Here is a 15,143-nt window from a genome sequence, read left to right as displayed (position 1 = left end):
CAAATGTATGGGTGATGCCCATGAGCTGTCTGATCTACGATTGACACCTGATGCCAGTAATGCCTCGAATCCTGCTTTTCCTGGCACAAACCGATCGGGTGCTAACCTGCGCGGCCGATGATGTATTGGCTGACTGGGGTTGATGTAAATGCGGTGTACAGTTTTGTGAGTTACTGCGGATTTTTCTGGAACCATGTTATCACTTACACCATGTGACACCGCATCACAGTTATGCTTGCCAGCATGGTAAGTGTCATGTTCCGTGATGCCACCTACTGTCTCCTGATTTCGTTTAATTTGTGCATTAGCAAGATCTACGGTAATGAGCATGTCACAAAGAAAGTCTGCACCCAATATCACCTCTGACACCTCTGCCATAATGCAGGGCTACTGACAGCTTTGTGAGAAACCTAAAGTGACTTCAATTTTACATGTGCCATGAGCAACAATGGGTGATTTATTTGCTGTGGTTAATTGCATCAATGGAGTGCCATCTGTTCCTTGATGGTCAGTAAAGGGGAGCACAGTCACATCAGATCCTGAGTCTATTAGGTAGCAACAGTTAGACTTGACTGTTTGGAGGTGGTAAGAAAATTATTGAGGTTACTCACCCATCCGTAGCTTGCGTCGATCTCACCTCGTTGATGCAGGCGCTTTTCTGTGCTGTGGTGGCCCGCTGTGCCTAATGCTGGCCACCGCTCACGTTTGGTACACACATGGCTGTAAACACTTTGTTGCTCTATCCGTGAAGTGTTGATGGTACCAACATACCCGTCCTTGTTGAATTATACCGTTGGCCTTGCTGTTTTCATTCTGTAGCAATTGTGAGACCTGTTGCTCCAATAATGTCATGTTAGTTCTTGCATTATTTTGTTGACGTCCGTATGCTGAGTCTTCTTTATTGCTGCTATCACTTCTTATGCTTCTTCCCCATTAAATATTGCCATGCAAGCCATCTGTGGATTGCTTACGATCGCATGGACTTTGCTATCTCCAAGAGGTTCTGCATGTTGCCTTTTTCATGAGTTACTAGTGCGGCTTTTACCATGCTTGATAATTGATCTAGCCAGATGTGTTTGAGCGTTACATCTGACAATTCTTCTGCATTGACGATACTGCGTAAATGCTTCCAAAATTCCAACGGTGTCCTGTCACCTATAGCTTCTTCTTTAAGCACCTGCTGCATACGTTGATTTAACGGTTTATGCATTCCAGTGAGTAATAAATTTTTCAATGCCACGTATGGTCGTTCTGCTGGAGTTCGGAGTATAACATCTTCTGCTGCAGTTGCTGCTCTAGCATCCAGCACATTCACCATTATCGCAAACTTCGTCTGCTCATTGTGGATCTTGCTTTGGGCAAACGTGAGCTCAATCACTGCAAACCATAGCTGTAGTTTGTCCGGCAGGAACTGCGGTGTTCAAATATTTATGTGCTGCATATTTTTCTGTCAGGCTGTTGGTTTGTAAGGCCGCACACGTGTTTGACATTGGAGTAATAGGCCTCTCCAATGCTAACTTCAGTGCTTCAAGTTGTTCATGTATCTGTTCTTGAAGGTTCACCAGCTGCATCTCTTCATTCCTCCATGAACTTTCTGAAGTCCATGAATTCTCTTGTTTGTACATCATAATTTTCTTCAAGTTCAGTGTTTGCAATCACCACTAAAGCCACTGAGGCTAATTAATAATTATTTTTGAGAGAGTAATGCATTCAAGAATATAACTTTATTTTTGCATGATGTTGAACACAGGAACAATACCAAAGACCAGATATATAAAAAAAGATCACATGCACTAGAACAAAACCAAAGAATAAACACACTGTAAATAACATTCTTCACGGAATAAATGCCAAAGTCCACTGTGCGATTTCGTTGTGTTACCAGGTGGTTCCTACAAGATCAACTCAATGGGAAGGGAAGAAAATTTCCTATCATCCTCTCCAGTAGGTCTCCCGACTGGGGTTCTCGACAACTTTTCAATTCTCCGCCTTTTCCTACACCTCATCAGTCTTCTCCCCCTCTTTCCTTTCCCATTAAAACTTTCTGCCAGATGAACAAGCCACTGGCTCTGAAAGTTTTAATATGTTTATATGTGTGTTCTCCTGCTGCCACTTTGTGAGTAGATTTTTACCCGTCCAGTTAAATTAATTTGTTAGTTAGATATTTGTCACAAAAGTATTGGTGATAAATGAACCTAAGTTTTTGTTGATACTTTTAATGATATTTCATGATGATGGATTTTATTAAGATTTAGCTGACAAACTTTTAAGATTTTGCTTCTGTTTTCCATCAATTAATGCACGGCTATATGAATTTATTTTGCATATGCCATTGTGTGTAAATGCTTTGCTTGCACTATGTAACTACATTTTGCACTGCTGGTTTAACTACTGTTCCAACAGATTTATCCATTTTACTTATATAAGTCCATCACTCATGTATTTATGTCATATACATGGTATAAACAATTAGTTTGAACTATAAGAATTTGGTTTATACCACATTACCATCCTACACAATTTCAGTTGACTATTTGTTCCTTATTTTAATTCTTTATGTATTATATATTTTCATTTTAAAATTTAAATTTGTTACGATTTGGGCTTTAAGGTGACCGTGCATGGCCACCCCCTGCTGACTTCAGCAATCCATGCTAGTTTGAGGTTGCACATTGCCCTCGCCATCTACTGGATGTAGTTGCAAGTTAGTCTTGCCCCCGATAAAGTCCATCCTGTCATACAGTGACCAAATCCTGTTAAAAAGTTTGTTGTTCTGGTAAGGATTACTGCATCGCAACACATTTCATCTATATAACAAAACTGATGCTACTCAGTAAATTCCAAGTGTTGAAACAAAAATATCTATATCCACATCTATGCTCTGTAAACTACTGTGAGGTGCATGGCAGAAGGTATGGTCCGCTGTACCAGTTATAAGGGTTTCTTCCTGTTCCATTCACGTATGGAGCACAGGAAGAATGATCTCTATGACACTCTCCCACAGATTAAAGAAATGTGTGATCATTCATACTGCCCTTCTCTGTATACATTCAATATCTCCTGTTAGTCCTATCTGGTATAGGTCCCACATGCTTTAGCAGTATATTGGGATGGGTTGCATGTGTGATTTAGCCATGACTGAACCTATGTGATCATTCCATTTCATATTCCCACATAGTGTTACACCCAAGTATCTGTATGAGTTGGCTGATTCCAACAGTGAGTCATTCATACTACAGTTGTTTTGTGAGGTGCAAAATTTTACATTTCTGATCATTTAGAGCAAGTTGCCAATCTCTACATTGTGTCGATATCTTATCAAAATCTGTGTGAATATTTATGCAGCTTTTTTTCAAATAGTACTTCATTAAGATAACTGCATCATCTGCAAAAAGCCTGAGCTTACTATTAATATTGTCAGCAAGGTCGTTAATATACAACAGGAATAGCAAGGGTCCCAACACACTTCCCTGGGGCAGACATGAGTTACTTCTACAACTGACGATGATTCTACATCCAAGATAACATGTTGTGTCCTCCCTACCAAAAAGTCCTCAATCCAGTCTCAAATTTCACTTGATACCCCAGTAAATCGTGCTTTTGACAATAAGCATAGGTGCAGTATTGAGTCGAATGCTTTTCGGAAATCAAGGAATACTGAATGTATATGGTTGCCTTGATAAAAAGCTTTCAGTATGTCATGTAAGAAAAGTGCAAGTTGGGTTTCACATTATTGATGTTTCCGGAATTCACACTGGCTGGCATTTAGGTGGTCATTCTGTTCAAGGTACCCCACTATGTTTAAGCTCAGAATATGTTTTTAAGATTCTCAAACAAATCAATGTCAAGACTATTGGACAGTAGTTTTGTGGGTCACTTCCACATCATTCTTGTAGACGAGTGCAACCAGTGCTTTTTTCCCCCACAAACTGGGCATGATTTATTCTTCAAGAGATCTATGATAGATTATAGCTAGAAGGCGGACTAACACAGCCACAACTCCAGTACAGAATCTGACGGGGATTCAATTGGGCCCTGGAGCTTCGTTCAATTTTAATGATTTTTAGCTGTTTCTAAACACCACAGATATTACTACTTATTTCATTCATATTTTCTGTGGTATGAGGATTAAAGTGGGGCATTTTTCCTGGGCATTCCTTTGCAAATGAACATTTGAAAATGGATAAGCATTTCAACTTTTGCTTTTCTACCCTCAATTTCAATTCCTGTCTTATTTGCTAGGAACTGGTCACTAATGTTGGTGCCACAAATGGCCTTTACATATGGCCAGAATTTTTCTGGATTCTGTGAAAGATCACTCAACAATATTCTGCTACAGTAGTCACTGAAGGCATCATGCATTGCTCTCTCGACAACCAAACGTGCTTCATTCAGCATCTCTCTATCTACAGCCCTACACTTTGTTTTACATGTATTATGCAGTACACACTGTTTCTTTAGAAGTTCCCTTATAGTGAATGTATACTATGGAGGTTTCCTCCCATTATGAACTGCTCTGTGCAATACAAGGGGGGACCCAAAAGTAACTGGAATCGTAATGCTGCACATCGTGTACTTGTAGTAGCAGGTTGTGCCGCCAGACAGTAAACCAACAATTATATTTGGAGGTTATGAAATGGCTTCACAGAAGTTTGTCGCGAAAACGTCTGGCTTTGTGGGATTCTGGCATGTGGTTCCTGCATCACAAAAACACTCCTGCGCCCACGGCTCTCCGCGTTCGCCAGTTTTTGGCCTCAACGAAGACGATTTAGCACCATCCGGACTTCTTCCTATTCCCAAGGACGAAAAGAGACTTGAGAGGGAAGAGTTTTGCGGCTGTGGTAGACGTAAAACGAAATGTCATGAAAGTGCTAGCAGGTATCAAAGAGGACGAATTTAAAAGGTGCTTCGAACACTGTAATGAACGTTTGGACAAGTGTGTTAATGCTAATGGAGAGTACTTCAAAGGAGATTAAGGTTGTATTTGAAAACAATAAAGTATATGCTTTCTAGAAAGACATTCTGGTTATTTTTGGGTCCCCCCTCATATAGTCTGGGGTGGTGTTGAGCTGAGCATGCATAAACTACAGATAAACACATTCGTCTAAGCAAAAGATCCACACCGTTAATAGATGTCAAGTTTCAATGAAACTCTCAGAATACAAAGTCTTGTACAGCTTCTATGGTACACATCCACTCTTTCCATTATTTCTTTTGAATGATTTCTATTTAACTACTGCTAATGTGGTACAGTTACAATATTACATGAGTGCTTCTGAGAATTCATTTTTGTTCTCTTTGTAAAATTATGCTACACGAAAGTAAGTGGGACAGACAAATGTAAAAAAAGTGTAATGGTTACATAGCTGCAAATATTAACTTATGTAATCAAACAATTGCTGTTCTATATTTTTCTCATTTGATATGTGTATTTGCACGAGGACATTTTGGGTAGAATGTTACAATCGTCAGCATGTTTTATGTTGGCATTATTAAGCATATAATTTTATATGGTCCAGAAAAAGAATTCAAATGCATTACCTTGGTGGGATGAGCCTGAATAGACAAGGCTTTGTTGATTGACAATACTTTAAAAAGAAAAGGCAACTGAATACCAAATGATGATACTACTTTTCTACCTAGTGCCTGTGAATTGCCTTCGATCCAGTCCAATAATTTTTCACCAGTACTTTTCACAATAGATGGGCCATTGGGATGAGTTCCCATCCAAAGTTCAGCGTATGGCCTGTTTTCATCTATTATCAGTTCTGGTTCTGCACATTTTAGAAGAGATGCCACTTTGCTGTTGAGCCCAAATTTTCCCCAGTCATACTGCTGATATGCACACTTCAATTCCATGGCCGTTATTCTGTAAATTAAATAATACCAATTTAATTATCATCTTACAACAAAAATTACACACACTCTTTCAAATAGTGCACTGTGCACATAAAAAGCGTTAAACCAAAGTGTATCTTTCCCCCTCAGAAGACAATGAGCATTAGTGGTCCAACTTGTTAGCAACTATGAACTTGTATAACACAGTAGTTCAAATGCCCACTTTCCCAAAACTTTAATGGGCATAAAACTACAGTAATAATAGGCACCTTAGTAACTTTTCCACCTGGCCGAAAACAGCTAAATATTCATGTTCTAACATTTCAATACTTTCATGACACTTATAGTGTAATATAATCATATAGTGTGTTTGTTTCTTTGTTTCATATGTGTTAAAGGGAATTCTGACACTGTAGTGTCATCACTTTCACTTGAGGCAAGACATTTCCACTGCAGGTCAACATGATATTTCACCAGACGGCCAACAACAGCAATAACTGTCAATATCTCCTACATTATGGTAAAAATAATACAAAAAAAAGATCCATTCACAGTAATCAAAACCTGTGCCATAGCATAGCAGAAGTTTAGTGTTTGTTTTTGTCTGTCAAAAGTTACAGTTTATGAACATATTGTAGTGATGCTGGTTAGTGAGGGCAGCAAATATCTATAATGAAAAGATGAATAAACCATACTTCCGATGAATTATTCACAATGTATTATTTCGAAGCCGAGTGTTCATATTTTCTATAATAAATTTATTTATTTGACAAAACTGAAATTATTATACTGAAATCAAATAAGTAATGTAACCGCAACAGGAACGGTCGCGGGGTTGCTGCTAACGAAAACGTGGCGGGACTGAACGGGAGCAGCCTTCGAACAAACAAGACGGACGAACGGGAATGGAAGGACAAGAATGATGACAGACAACCAAGTCAGACACCAAGCTTAACAACAAAGAATTAAGCAATGGGGTCTCAAGAGATCACCTCACAGAATCAAAACAACGTCCATTTGTAAACGGGAAGTAAGCACACGCAACTTAAACAAGATGTCTGTAAGTGACTCAACATGAATATCAGACTGCCTCGCTGAGTGAGAGGCAGCCACCTAAATACACAACAGGGTATGTCGGTATTGGCTGCTGGGAACAAGTGCTCCACAGTGGCGCCCTCACGTTAAGAGTCGGGGCCAGGAGTGCGTGCAGCCACAGCATATGATGTGACTGCTGCAGAGACCTCTAGTGGTCACCGAGCCTCATGCCGTCTGGCGCGTATTCGAAACCCGTGGCACTTGGTACCAGAAGTAACAAAAGCAAAAGGAATTTGCATTAGGTTTGGGATGGGGTTGTTTTATGTACAGCATTGTTTTCTATCACCTGAGGAGGCGTTTTAACATTGTTTCTATGTTCTTAAATTCATTCACTAACAGTGTTAATTTCATTACTCTTCATTATATGTTATTTCCTTGTGATATGCTTCTCGATCTCTCATTCATGTGGAATCTGGTGTCTGGTAAACCTGATTCTTGGTTTTAATAATGTTGTTTTTGTTGTGTAAGTTTTGGCCTCCTGCATCGGTTGATGTTTCAGAATTGTGCTTTATGGGTCAACTGATGCTGATATTGCCTTTAATTAATTTTGATGATTGATTGCTACATGCATCTGTTTTGACTTCTAACTTTTTGTGGTGTGATCTGTTTTAAGAGTTTTGTAGTGGTATTAGTCTTTTATATTGAGCTCTGCATGGTAAACATTAACAAAACTGACAAACTGCAGGGGTGGATTCCTGACTAGAAATGAAGGACAAAAAGTCCTATGAACACGTGTTCAGAAATGGACAGTGTGCATGCAACGACAACAAATTGTACCTCAACACAGTACAGTGCTGCATTGCATCCACGTCACGATGGACGTTCAAAGTGGCCTCCGTGAGCTGCAACGCATACGTTTATATGTCGCATCAAGGTTTGCTGCGCTCTTTCTCACGTTACGAGCTCTCTCTGAATAGCATTGTACACACACTATTGAAGTAAATAGGACTGATGACAGATGTCTCACAATTGTGATGGTCTGGTACACAAACCATCAGCAAAATCCTTCCTGCAGAGGGAAACCCCCACCGATAATCTTTGCAGTCATTGCAGGTGACAGTGGTAGTTGCAGATGTCATGCAAAATACACATAATCACACTTTGGCTTACACCACGTTGGCGGGCCACTTGCCTGGCACTTGTACTAGAGTTCATCTCAATATCCTGTACAACCCAGTCCTCCAAATCTGATGTACACACAGACCACTGCCTCCCTGCACATTTGTCAGCCTGGAAGGACGATCACACAAATACCCAAATAGAGCTTGAAATGTTGTGTTATATATGGTTGGTGTCTGTGAGGGCACTTGTTTTGGTATAGTCATGTGCTGACTATTTACCGTTTGACTGTACACAAACTTCATCTTGGCTTGTTCCTGAGACAATTACTGGACCATTCTACTGCTTACCCGTATATTGCATCAATCATGCAGCCTGCAAAACACAAGGAAGGAATACATAGCACGTGGTCAGAGGAACCTTCATTCGTCAGTGTCATCTGCCATGGCAACAATGCATTTCCAGACATGTTCATATGCCCTTTTTACCTCCATTTCCTGCAGTTTGTCAGTTTTATTAATGCTCACCCTGTATAGCTCAACTGATGTTGATACCAGACACAATATGTTTCCTCTAACTACGTGTTTTTGAAACTATTGTTTTATCTTGTTGCTTTGTTTTTGCATTTCGTATATTTTACTATTATTGTTATTTTGAAGTTGTGCAGTTAGATTTTGGTTTGTACCCACACAAAACCCACATTTTCCCATTGTAGACCTGTTAGCTTCAATACTCATTATTAAGAATTTGTTCGATTTTCTACTTGACGTTTATATCTTCATGCTGTGGAAAAGTTTAAGGTTAATGATTGGCATTGTGAAATCATGTTTGTGTTGCATCTTGTTGTGTTGTGTGGTATGGCGTCATTGGTCAAAGCTGTCGGGTGGCGTGCTTAAAATTTGTTGTATATGGCACCTAGCTTCTACCAAAAGTAAAAGTATTATGACATTACCAGCATCCCTCTTATATGGATTCAGTCTTATTTTCTTGAAAGAAAGCAGAGAATCAAATTCACAAGTGTGAAAAATCAACTCAGACAAGGGCAAATAACATGTGGCGACCCAAAAGGATCAGTATTGCACACTCTTGTTCTTCGACTACATGCATAATCTTCCCAGGTATTTAAAACCATTTTTTATGAAAACGACAGAACATTTATTTGTCTTTCAGTGTTTTCCCCCACAGATTCTGCTTTATCAGTGTGTTTGCTGATGTTATAAGAATACAAATTAATGCCCCAAACACAAACTCATCAGACACAGCTCAGATTACAGCTGAATATGCCTATAATAGGCTCACATCAAACAGTTTTTATCTTAATATAACAATGACTCATAAAACGCAATTTCAAACAAGGAAAAAATAACATGCTAGCATCAGATGAAAACATTAATTGTCATACAGAACCTGAAACACCTGGCATAATATTCCACCAGATCTGTCCATGTAACAAGTTGAAATTGTGTCACCAGACAAACTAATGAATACAATGAATTACACATGTGTTGCTTTTAGATATATCCCTGATGGTGTCTACGTAAAGACAACAATGTTGGCTTATTTTCAGTACCTGTCTTACAGCAATGAAATACTATGAGTACGAAGTCTTTTGTGACAGAGTCCTTGAATAAAAAGTTCTCAGTTTACTTGCCATGTCAAATTCGGATAAGATACTAAGGTTCTGACAAACTTTTCCATCATTGTCGTCAGGGGCTAAGTTTGACTGTTGCGAAACTGGTGAGGCTCCCACTTTTATACCAATAGGATGGCAACTGGCTGACTGGATATGGTCTTGAAAACACAGAAATGACACATTGATTAATCGGGTTTCTGCCGGTTATTCGCATCTTCCCTGCACGATATTTCAACTGCGTGACTTGCTGTCTTCTTCTGGTGCTGCCAGATACTAATACCAGTGTATAACGAGTATAGTATTTATGCCTATATTTTTTTTAGGTGTTCCCTCTGCAGTGCGCACCACGTCTGGCACTCTGTCCGTGGTGTGCACTGACCAATAGCAACGGCTGTAGCGGTTTCTTCTAGCCGCAGCTCTTCTGAATGCTGTGCACGTACTTTGTGGCTATTATCTATTGTCAATATAGCTGAACTTAGTTCTGAATGGCGTCCAAGCTGTGCTAGACGTTTTTGATTGTCGTCATTTGAGTCCTTCTGTGAATTGAGACATTCTGTTACCGTGGTGTGCCGTGTTAGGCGTTCCGTCCGAAGTTCTTGTCCCCCAGGAGCAGCTGCAGTGTCATTTTCAGGTCAATTCTGTTCAAATTGTCGCTCAAGACTCAGAAGAACACCCTCAGATTTGCCTTTGTTTTTCTGAGGTACCATTTCACATATGTCCTTTGTTACATGTACTGGGCTATTATTCCTAATTCCATTTTTATACTTGTGTCCCTTGTGGTCTGGATGTTGCCTACATTGCGTCTTCAGAAGATGGAAAGCTGGGTTCCAAGCCGAGCTGAGCTGGAAACTCGCGTCATGGTTAATGAGATTCTCCGCGAGCTTAATCTCAATAGATTCTTTATGACGCTGTTCCAGTATCTCGATATTTGTGTTAAAATCTTGGCATCATTATACTTCATAGAATGATCGAGTTCTAAACAATGCTCAGCAATCGCTGACTTGGTTGCCTGCCTCAGCCCGATGTGCCTTTGCACCTGATGTCAACGGTCCTGGTTGTCTGGCCGATGTATGCCATCCCACATTCACATGGTACATGGTAAACATCTGGTTTCTGTAGATGCAAGTCATCCTTCACACTCCCTAGCAGAGCCTTAATCTTGGTGGGTGGATGGAACACACTTTTAATGTTATGTTTGAGGAGAATTCTGCTGATTTTGGCAGATACTGACAATTCTACTGATTTTGGCAGATATTGGCCCAACATATGGCAAATGTGCAGCCTTTTGCATTTCTTCCTGTATCTCCTCAAGAACTGCTGGTGGTGAAAATAGGCGCAGCCTGCTTTTGAAGATCTCGAGAAGGGTATCCAATTTCGTAGAATGGAGATTGTAGATGATGTATCTCTGTCACCAAATTATCTTGATCTGACAGAGTTCTTGACCAGTGAACCAGTGTTCTGAGTACAATGTTTTTTTGTGGCGGGTGGTGGCAACTGTTGGCTTGCAGGTACAAGTCGGTATGAGAGGGTTTGTGGTACACACTGTGACTGAAGGTACCATGTCCCTTCCTCTTAGCTAGTACATCTAGGAAAGGGAGTAGTCCATCTTTCCCCAGTTCCATGGTGAATTTAATGTTAGGGTGGCGTGAGTTTAGATGGTCCAAGAAAACATTAAGCTTTTCCCTCCCATGGATCCATATGACAAAAGCGTCATCCATGTATCTGAAAAAGCATTTTGGTTTATCTGGGGCTGATGTAAGAGCGTCCTCTTCAAATCTTTCCATTAAAAGATTGGCCACCACGGGTGAGGCTGCCCACTGCCACCCCTTCCATTTGCTCGCAGAATTGACCCCCCATATAGAAAGTACGTCAAAGTCAGTATGCTTCTGAATAAGTCCACAAGAGCACCGTTGAACATTTTTCCAATCAGCTCAAGTGCATCACTCAGCGGTACACGGGTGAACAGGAAGACCATGCCGAAACTGACCGTAATGTCAGTGTCTGAGATCTGTAGTTGCCTGAGGCATCGTAGGAAATCCTCTGAGTTGCGAATGTGATGGGCACACTTCCCTACATATGGTGAGAGCATCTTCTTAAGGTGTTGAGCAGTGAGGTAGGTGGCTGCACCAATATTGCTGACTGTTGGACGTAGAGGAACCGCTTCCTTGTGCACCTTAGGCAGGGCATAAAATATGGATCATACTGGTGCTTTAGGCCTTAGCTGCTTAACATCAAGATACTGGGACAGCTTCATCAAAGAATCTATTGAGATTAAGGTTGCAGAGAATCTCATTATGTACACAACATCCAGACCACAAGGGACACAAGTACAAAGAAGAAATTAGGGATAACTGCCCAGTACATGGAACAAAGGACATATGTGAAATGGTACCTCAGACAACAGACACAATATCTGAAGGCGTTCTTCTGAGTCTCGACCGACAATTTGAACGGAATTGGCTTGAAAATGACACTGCAGGCACTACTGGAAGACAAGAACTTCGGACGGAACGCCTAACATGGCACACCACAGTAACAGAATGTCTCAATTCACAAAAGGTCTCAAATGACTACAATCAGCAGATAAAACACTTTGCACAGCTTGGACGCCATTAAGAACTTAATTCCGCTGTATTGACAACGGATAATAGCCACAAAGTAAGCGCACAGCTTTCGGAACAGTCGCAGCTAGAAGAAACCACTACAGCCATTGCTACTGGCAGGCACACACCACGAACAGACTCATTCCACAGTGGAATCGGTATCGGTCAGCACCTGAAAAAGACCAAGTCACATAGTTGAAATGCGAATAACTGGCAGAAACCCGATTAATCAACATGACTATGCCTTGCTGGAAAAGCCTGAAGAATTACAGAAATGACATGCTCAGAGGTGGCGCCCTCAGCGCCCTCTACATCTATAGATTTTGTTTGCACCATACAAAACGTAAATCGTCATCCAAGTATGCTGAAATAATTTCAAAATTTCAGGTGAGAAATTAAGGTACCAGTAGAAGAAACATTAAAACTTTTGGCTGCTCATTTCTCCCTTGATTGTCTAGAATTATTTTGACACACTTTCACGACCATTTACTTTTTGTACATTGCAAACAATTATGAAATGATCAGTGTAACAATCATCTATTCACCATGTAACCAGCCATAGATAATATTTTTATGGGCGATTTTCAAGAGTGAGCATTCTCCTTGCCACCCATCCTGTTTCTTCCGATATGGTGACAATACATTTTTAATCTGGCCACACAGCAGTGAGAGGCTGCAGTAGTTTGCTGACTGTTTGAGTGGTATACACCTAACATAAGACTTTCAGAGGGGGGTGAAGAAGAAAAGGAAGTTACCTTTCCTAGATCTGTTTGTAGAATGGATATCAGGTCGAAGACTTGGCCATTCTATGTACAGAAAATTTCAAACAAGGATCATCTCGGCTCTGCGATTAATCATCCAATGACAGTGTTCAGAAGAAATGCGTATTTTGTCCATGGTATAAGGTAAATGATGTCAAGGAAACCAAGACACAATGCTGTTCAAGCAAGCCAAGAGGACCAAAACATAGTGCGGCTTCTAATCTGTGGTGCAAGAACTGCCAACATAGGTAGAGTCCTAAACAGGCAAGGAATCAGACCAGCCTTCCTGACACCCAGGAAAATTAAAGAAATGTTATGACCTGTTAAGGATAATCTTGGCCTGAGAGTTCTAGGCATTCACAAATTACTTGCAAGTTTGGCAAAAGCCATGTGAAACAGTCCATGTTAACCACTGCCAATCGCTACATTGAGCTCAGCATCATGTTAAATATAGATATTTGAAAAAGATCAATTGTGGCCAGGCCCAGACTGTTAAATAAACACACATTATTGTTTTAAAAAATCAGAATACTTCTCATGCATCAAACAAATGGAACTATGATCAGGGAAGCAACTGAAATTGACCTATGTGAAAACAACTTCAATAGACACACAAGCTACGCACTTAGCAATGCATGGAAGTGTGCACTCAATAAAAAATAGAGAGAGAGAGAAGGAGAGAGAGAGAAGGATATATTAAAAACAAAGATTCCAAGACTTACCAAGCGGGAAAGCGCCGGCAGACAGGCACATGAACAAAACACACACACAGAATTACGAGCTTTCGCAACTGGCAGTTGCTTCGTCAGGAAAGAGGGAGGGAGAGGGAAAAATGAAAGGATGTGGGTTTTAAGGGAGAGGGTAAGGAGTCATTCCAATCCCGGGAGCGGAAAGACTTCCCTTAGGGGAAAAAAAGGACAGGTGTACACTCGCGCACACACACACACACATATCCATCCGCACATACACAGACACAAGCAGACATATTTAAAGGCAAAGAGAGAGAGAGAGAGAGAGAGAGAGAGAGAGAGAGAGAGAGAGAGAGAGAGAGATAGAAGATGAAGGCTTCTGGCAGTTTACTGGTTGATGTGAGAGATAGCACTGCAAGCAAAGCTGGATAAAGCATAAATAAAATCTACAGATGTAGAGGGTTCCACTTCAGTACACGCCATTTCCGTGGTGGTGATCCAGGAAATCAGATGCCATCCTCTGGGTATAAAAATGTGAGCCTCGCCAGTTTCACAATGGTCAGACTTAGCCCCAAACGATAATGATGGAGGCAGTTGCTGAAATCTTGAGATTTTATCCAAAACGCATCAAGTAAACGGAGAACTCATGATGCAACAAAGTACTATGATGTACACAATCACATTATAAGACACAAAAATTATTCGTATTTGGATTTGTACTTTTGGTTCAGAGAAGAGTTAGGCCTATGTACCCTTATGCATTCACAAGCTCAGATTTAAAAATTATATGAGCAACTGAGAACCAGAAACATTTCAAAGGAAAATTAATAACATCTAGACCATTAGACACTCATTCCATAAATTATCTGAACATCTAGACTGAATGACTGACAAGTTCTGTTGGATATTTGGCAAGTAGCAGTGTTCATTGTAAAGCAATATGTGAAACAATAACGTATTTAAAACATACTATGCATTTACAGATGTTGGTAACTATTTACTTTCAATATTCCATTGTAAAGAAGCAAATAACTACCTCAAAACGGGATAAACAGCAGTCTTTTAATATAACTGAAGCAACAGTTGTGTAATTTCATCTCAAATCAAACAAGACATGTCAATTCATGATCATGAGTTTCTCTGGAAAAAATGTGTTAGACCTCTATACCATATGTGTTATAAATAGAATATTTTCATTTTATCATGGTCTTTGTAAATGGTACAGTCCTCTGAAAAATTTGTATTTTGTAAATAACTTTTAAAACCACAGTAGATATGACAGATGTTCAGCTACAAAGCTCCCTCTTTATATGTTCAAATTTAGTTCACACACACACACACACACAAACACTCAAACACAACACACACACACACACACACACACACACACACACACACACACACACACACACACACACACACACACACTTTTGGGCTTTCTTTTAAGTCACTAATTTAAAAAGAA

The 15,143-nt window shown here is 40.2% G+C and overlaps 1 protein-coding gene across 2 annotated transcripts in view; it reads right to left on the bottom strand.

Moving 5' to 3' along the window:
• The window catches only part of LOC126267072 (mannose-6-phosphate isomerase-like), a 100,823-nt gene that overhangs the window by 68,821 nt on the left and 16,859 nt on the right, over positions 1-15,143 (bottom strand). For both annotated transcript variants that reach the window (XM_049971934.1, XM_049971941.1), the window contains exon 2: positions 5,542-5,869. In XM_049971934.1, the coding sequence (XP_049827891.1) occupies positions 5,542-5,859 (318 nt within the window). In that variant the 5' untranslated portion in view covers positions 5,860-5,869. The remainder of the gene's footprint in view (positions 1-5,541; positions 5,870-15,143) is intronic.

The sequence above is a fragment of the Schistocerca gregaria genome, chromosome 1 (assembly GCF_023897955.1).
Source record: "Schistocerca gregaria isolate iqSchGreg1 chromosome 1, iqSchGreg1.2, whole genome shotgun sequence".
NCBI lineage: Eukaryota > Metazoa > Arthropoda > Insecta > Orthoptera > Acrididae > Schistocerca > Schistocerca gregaria.
Note: the sequence above shows the minus strand (reverse complement) of the source record. Positions and strands in the feature narration are given on the sequence as shown.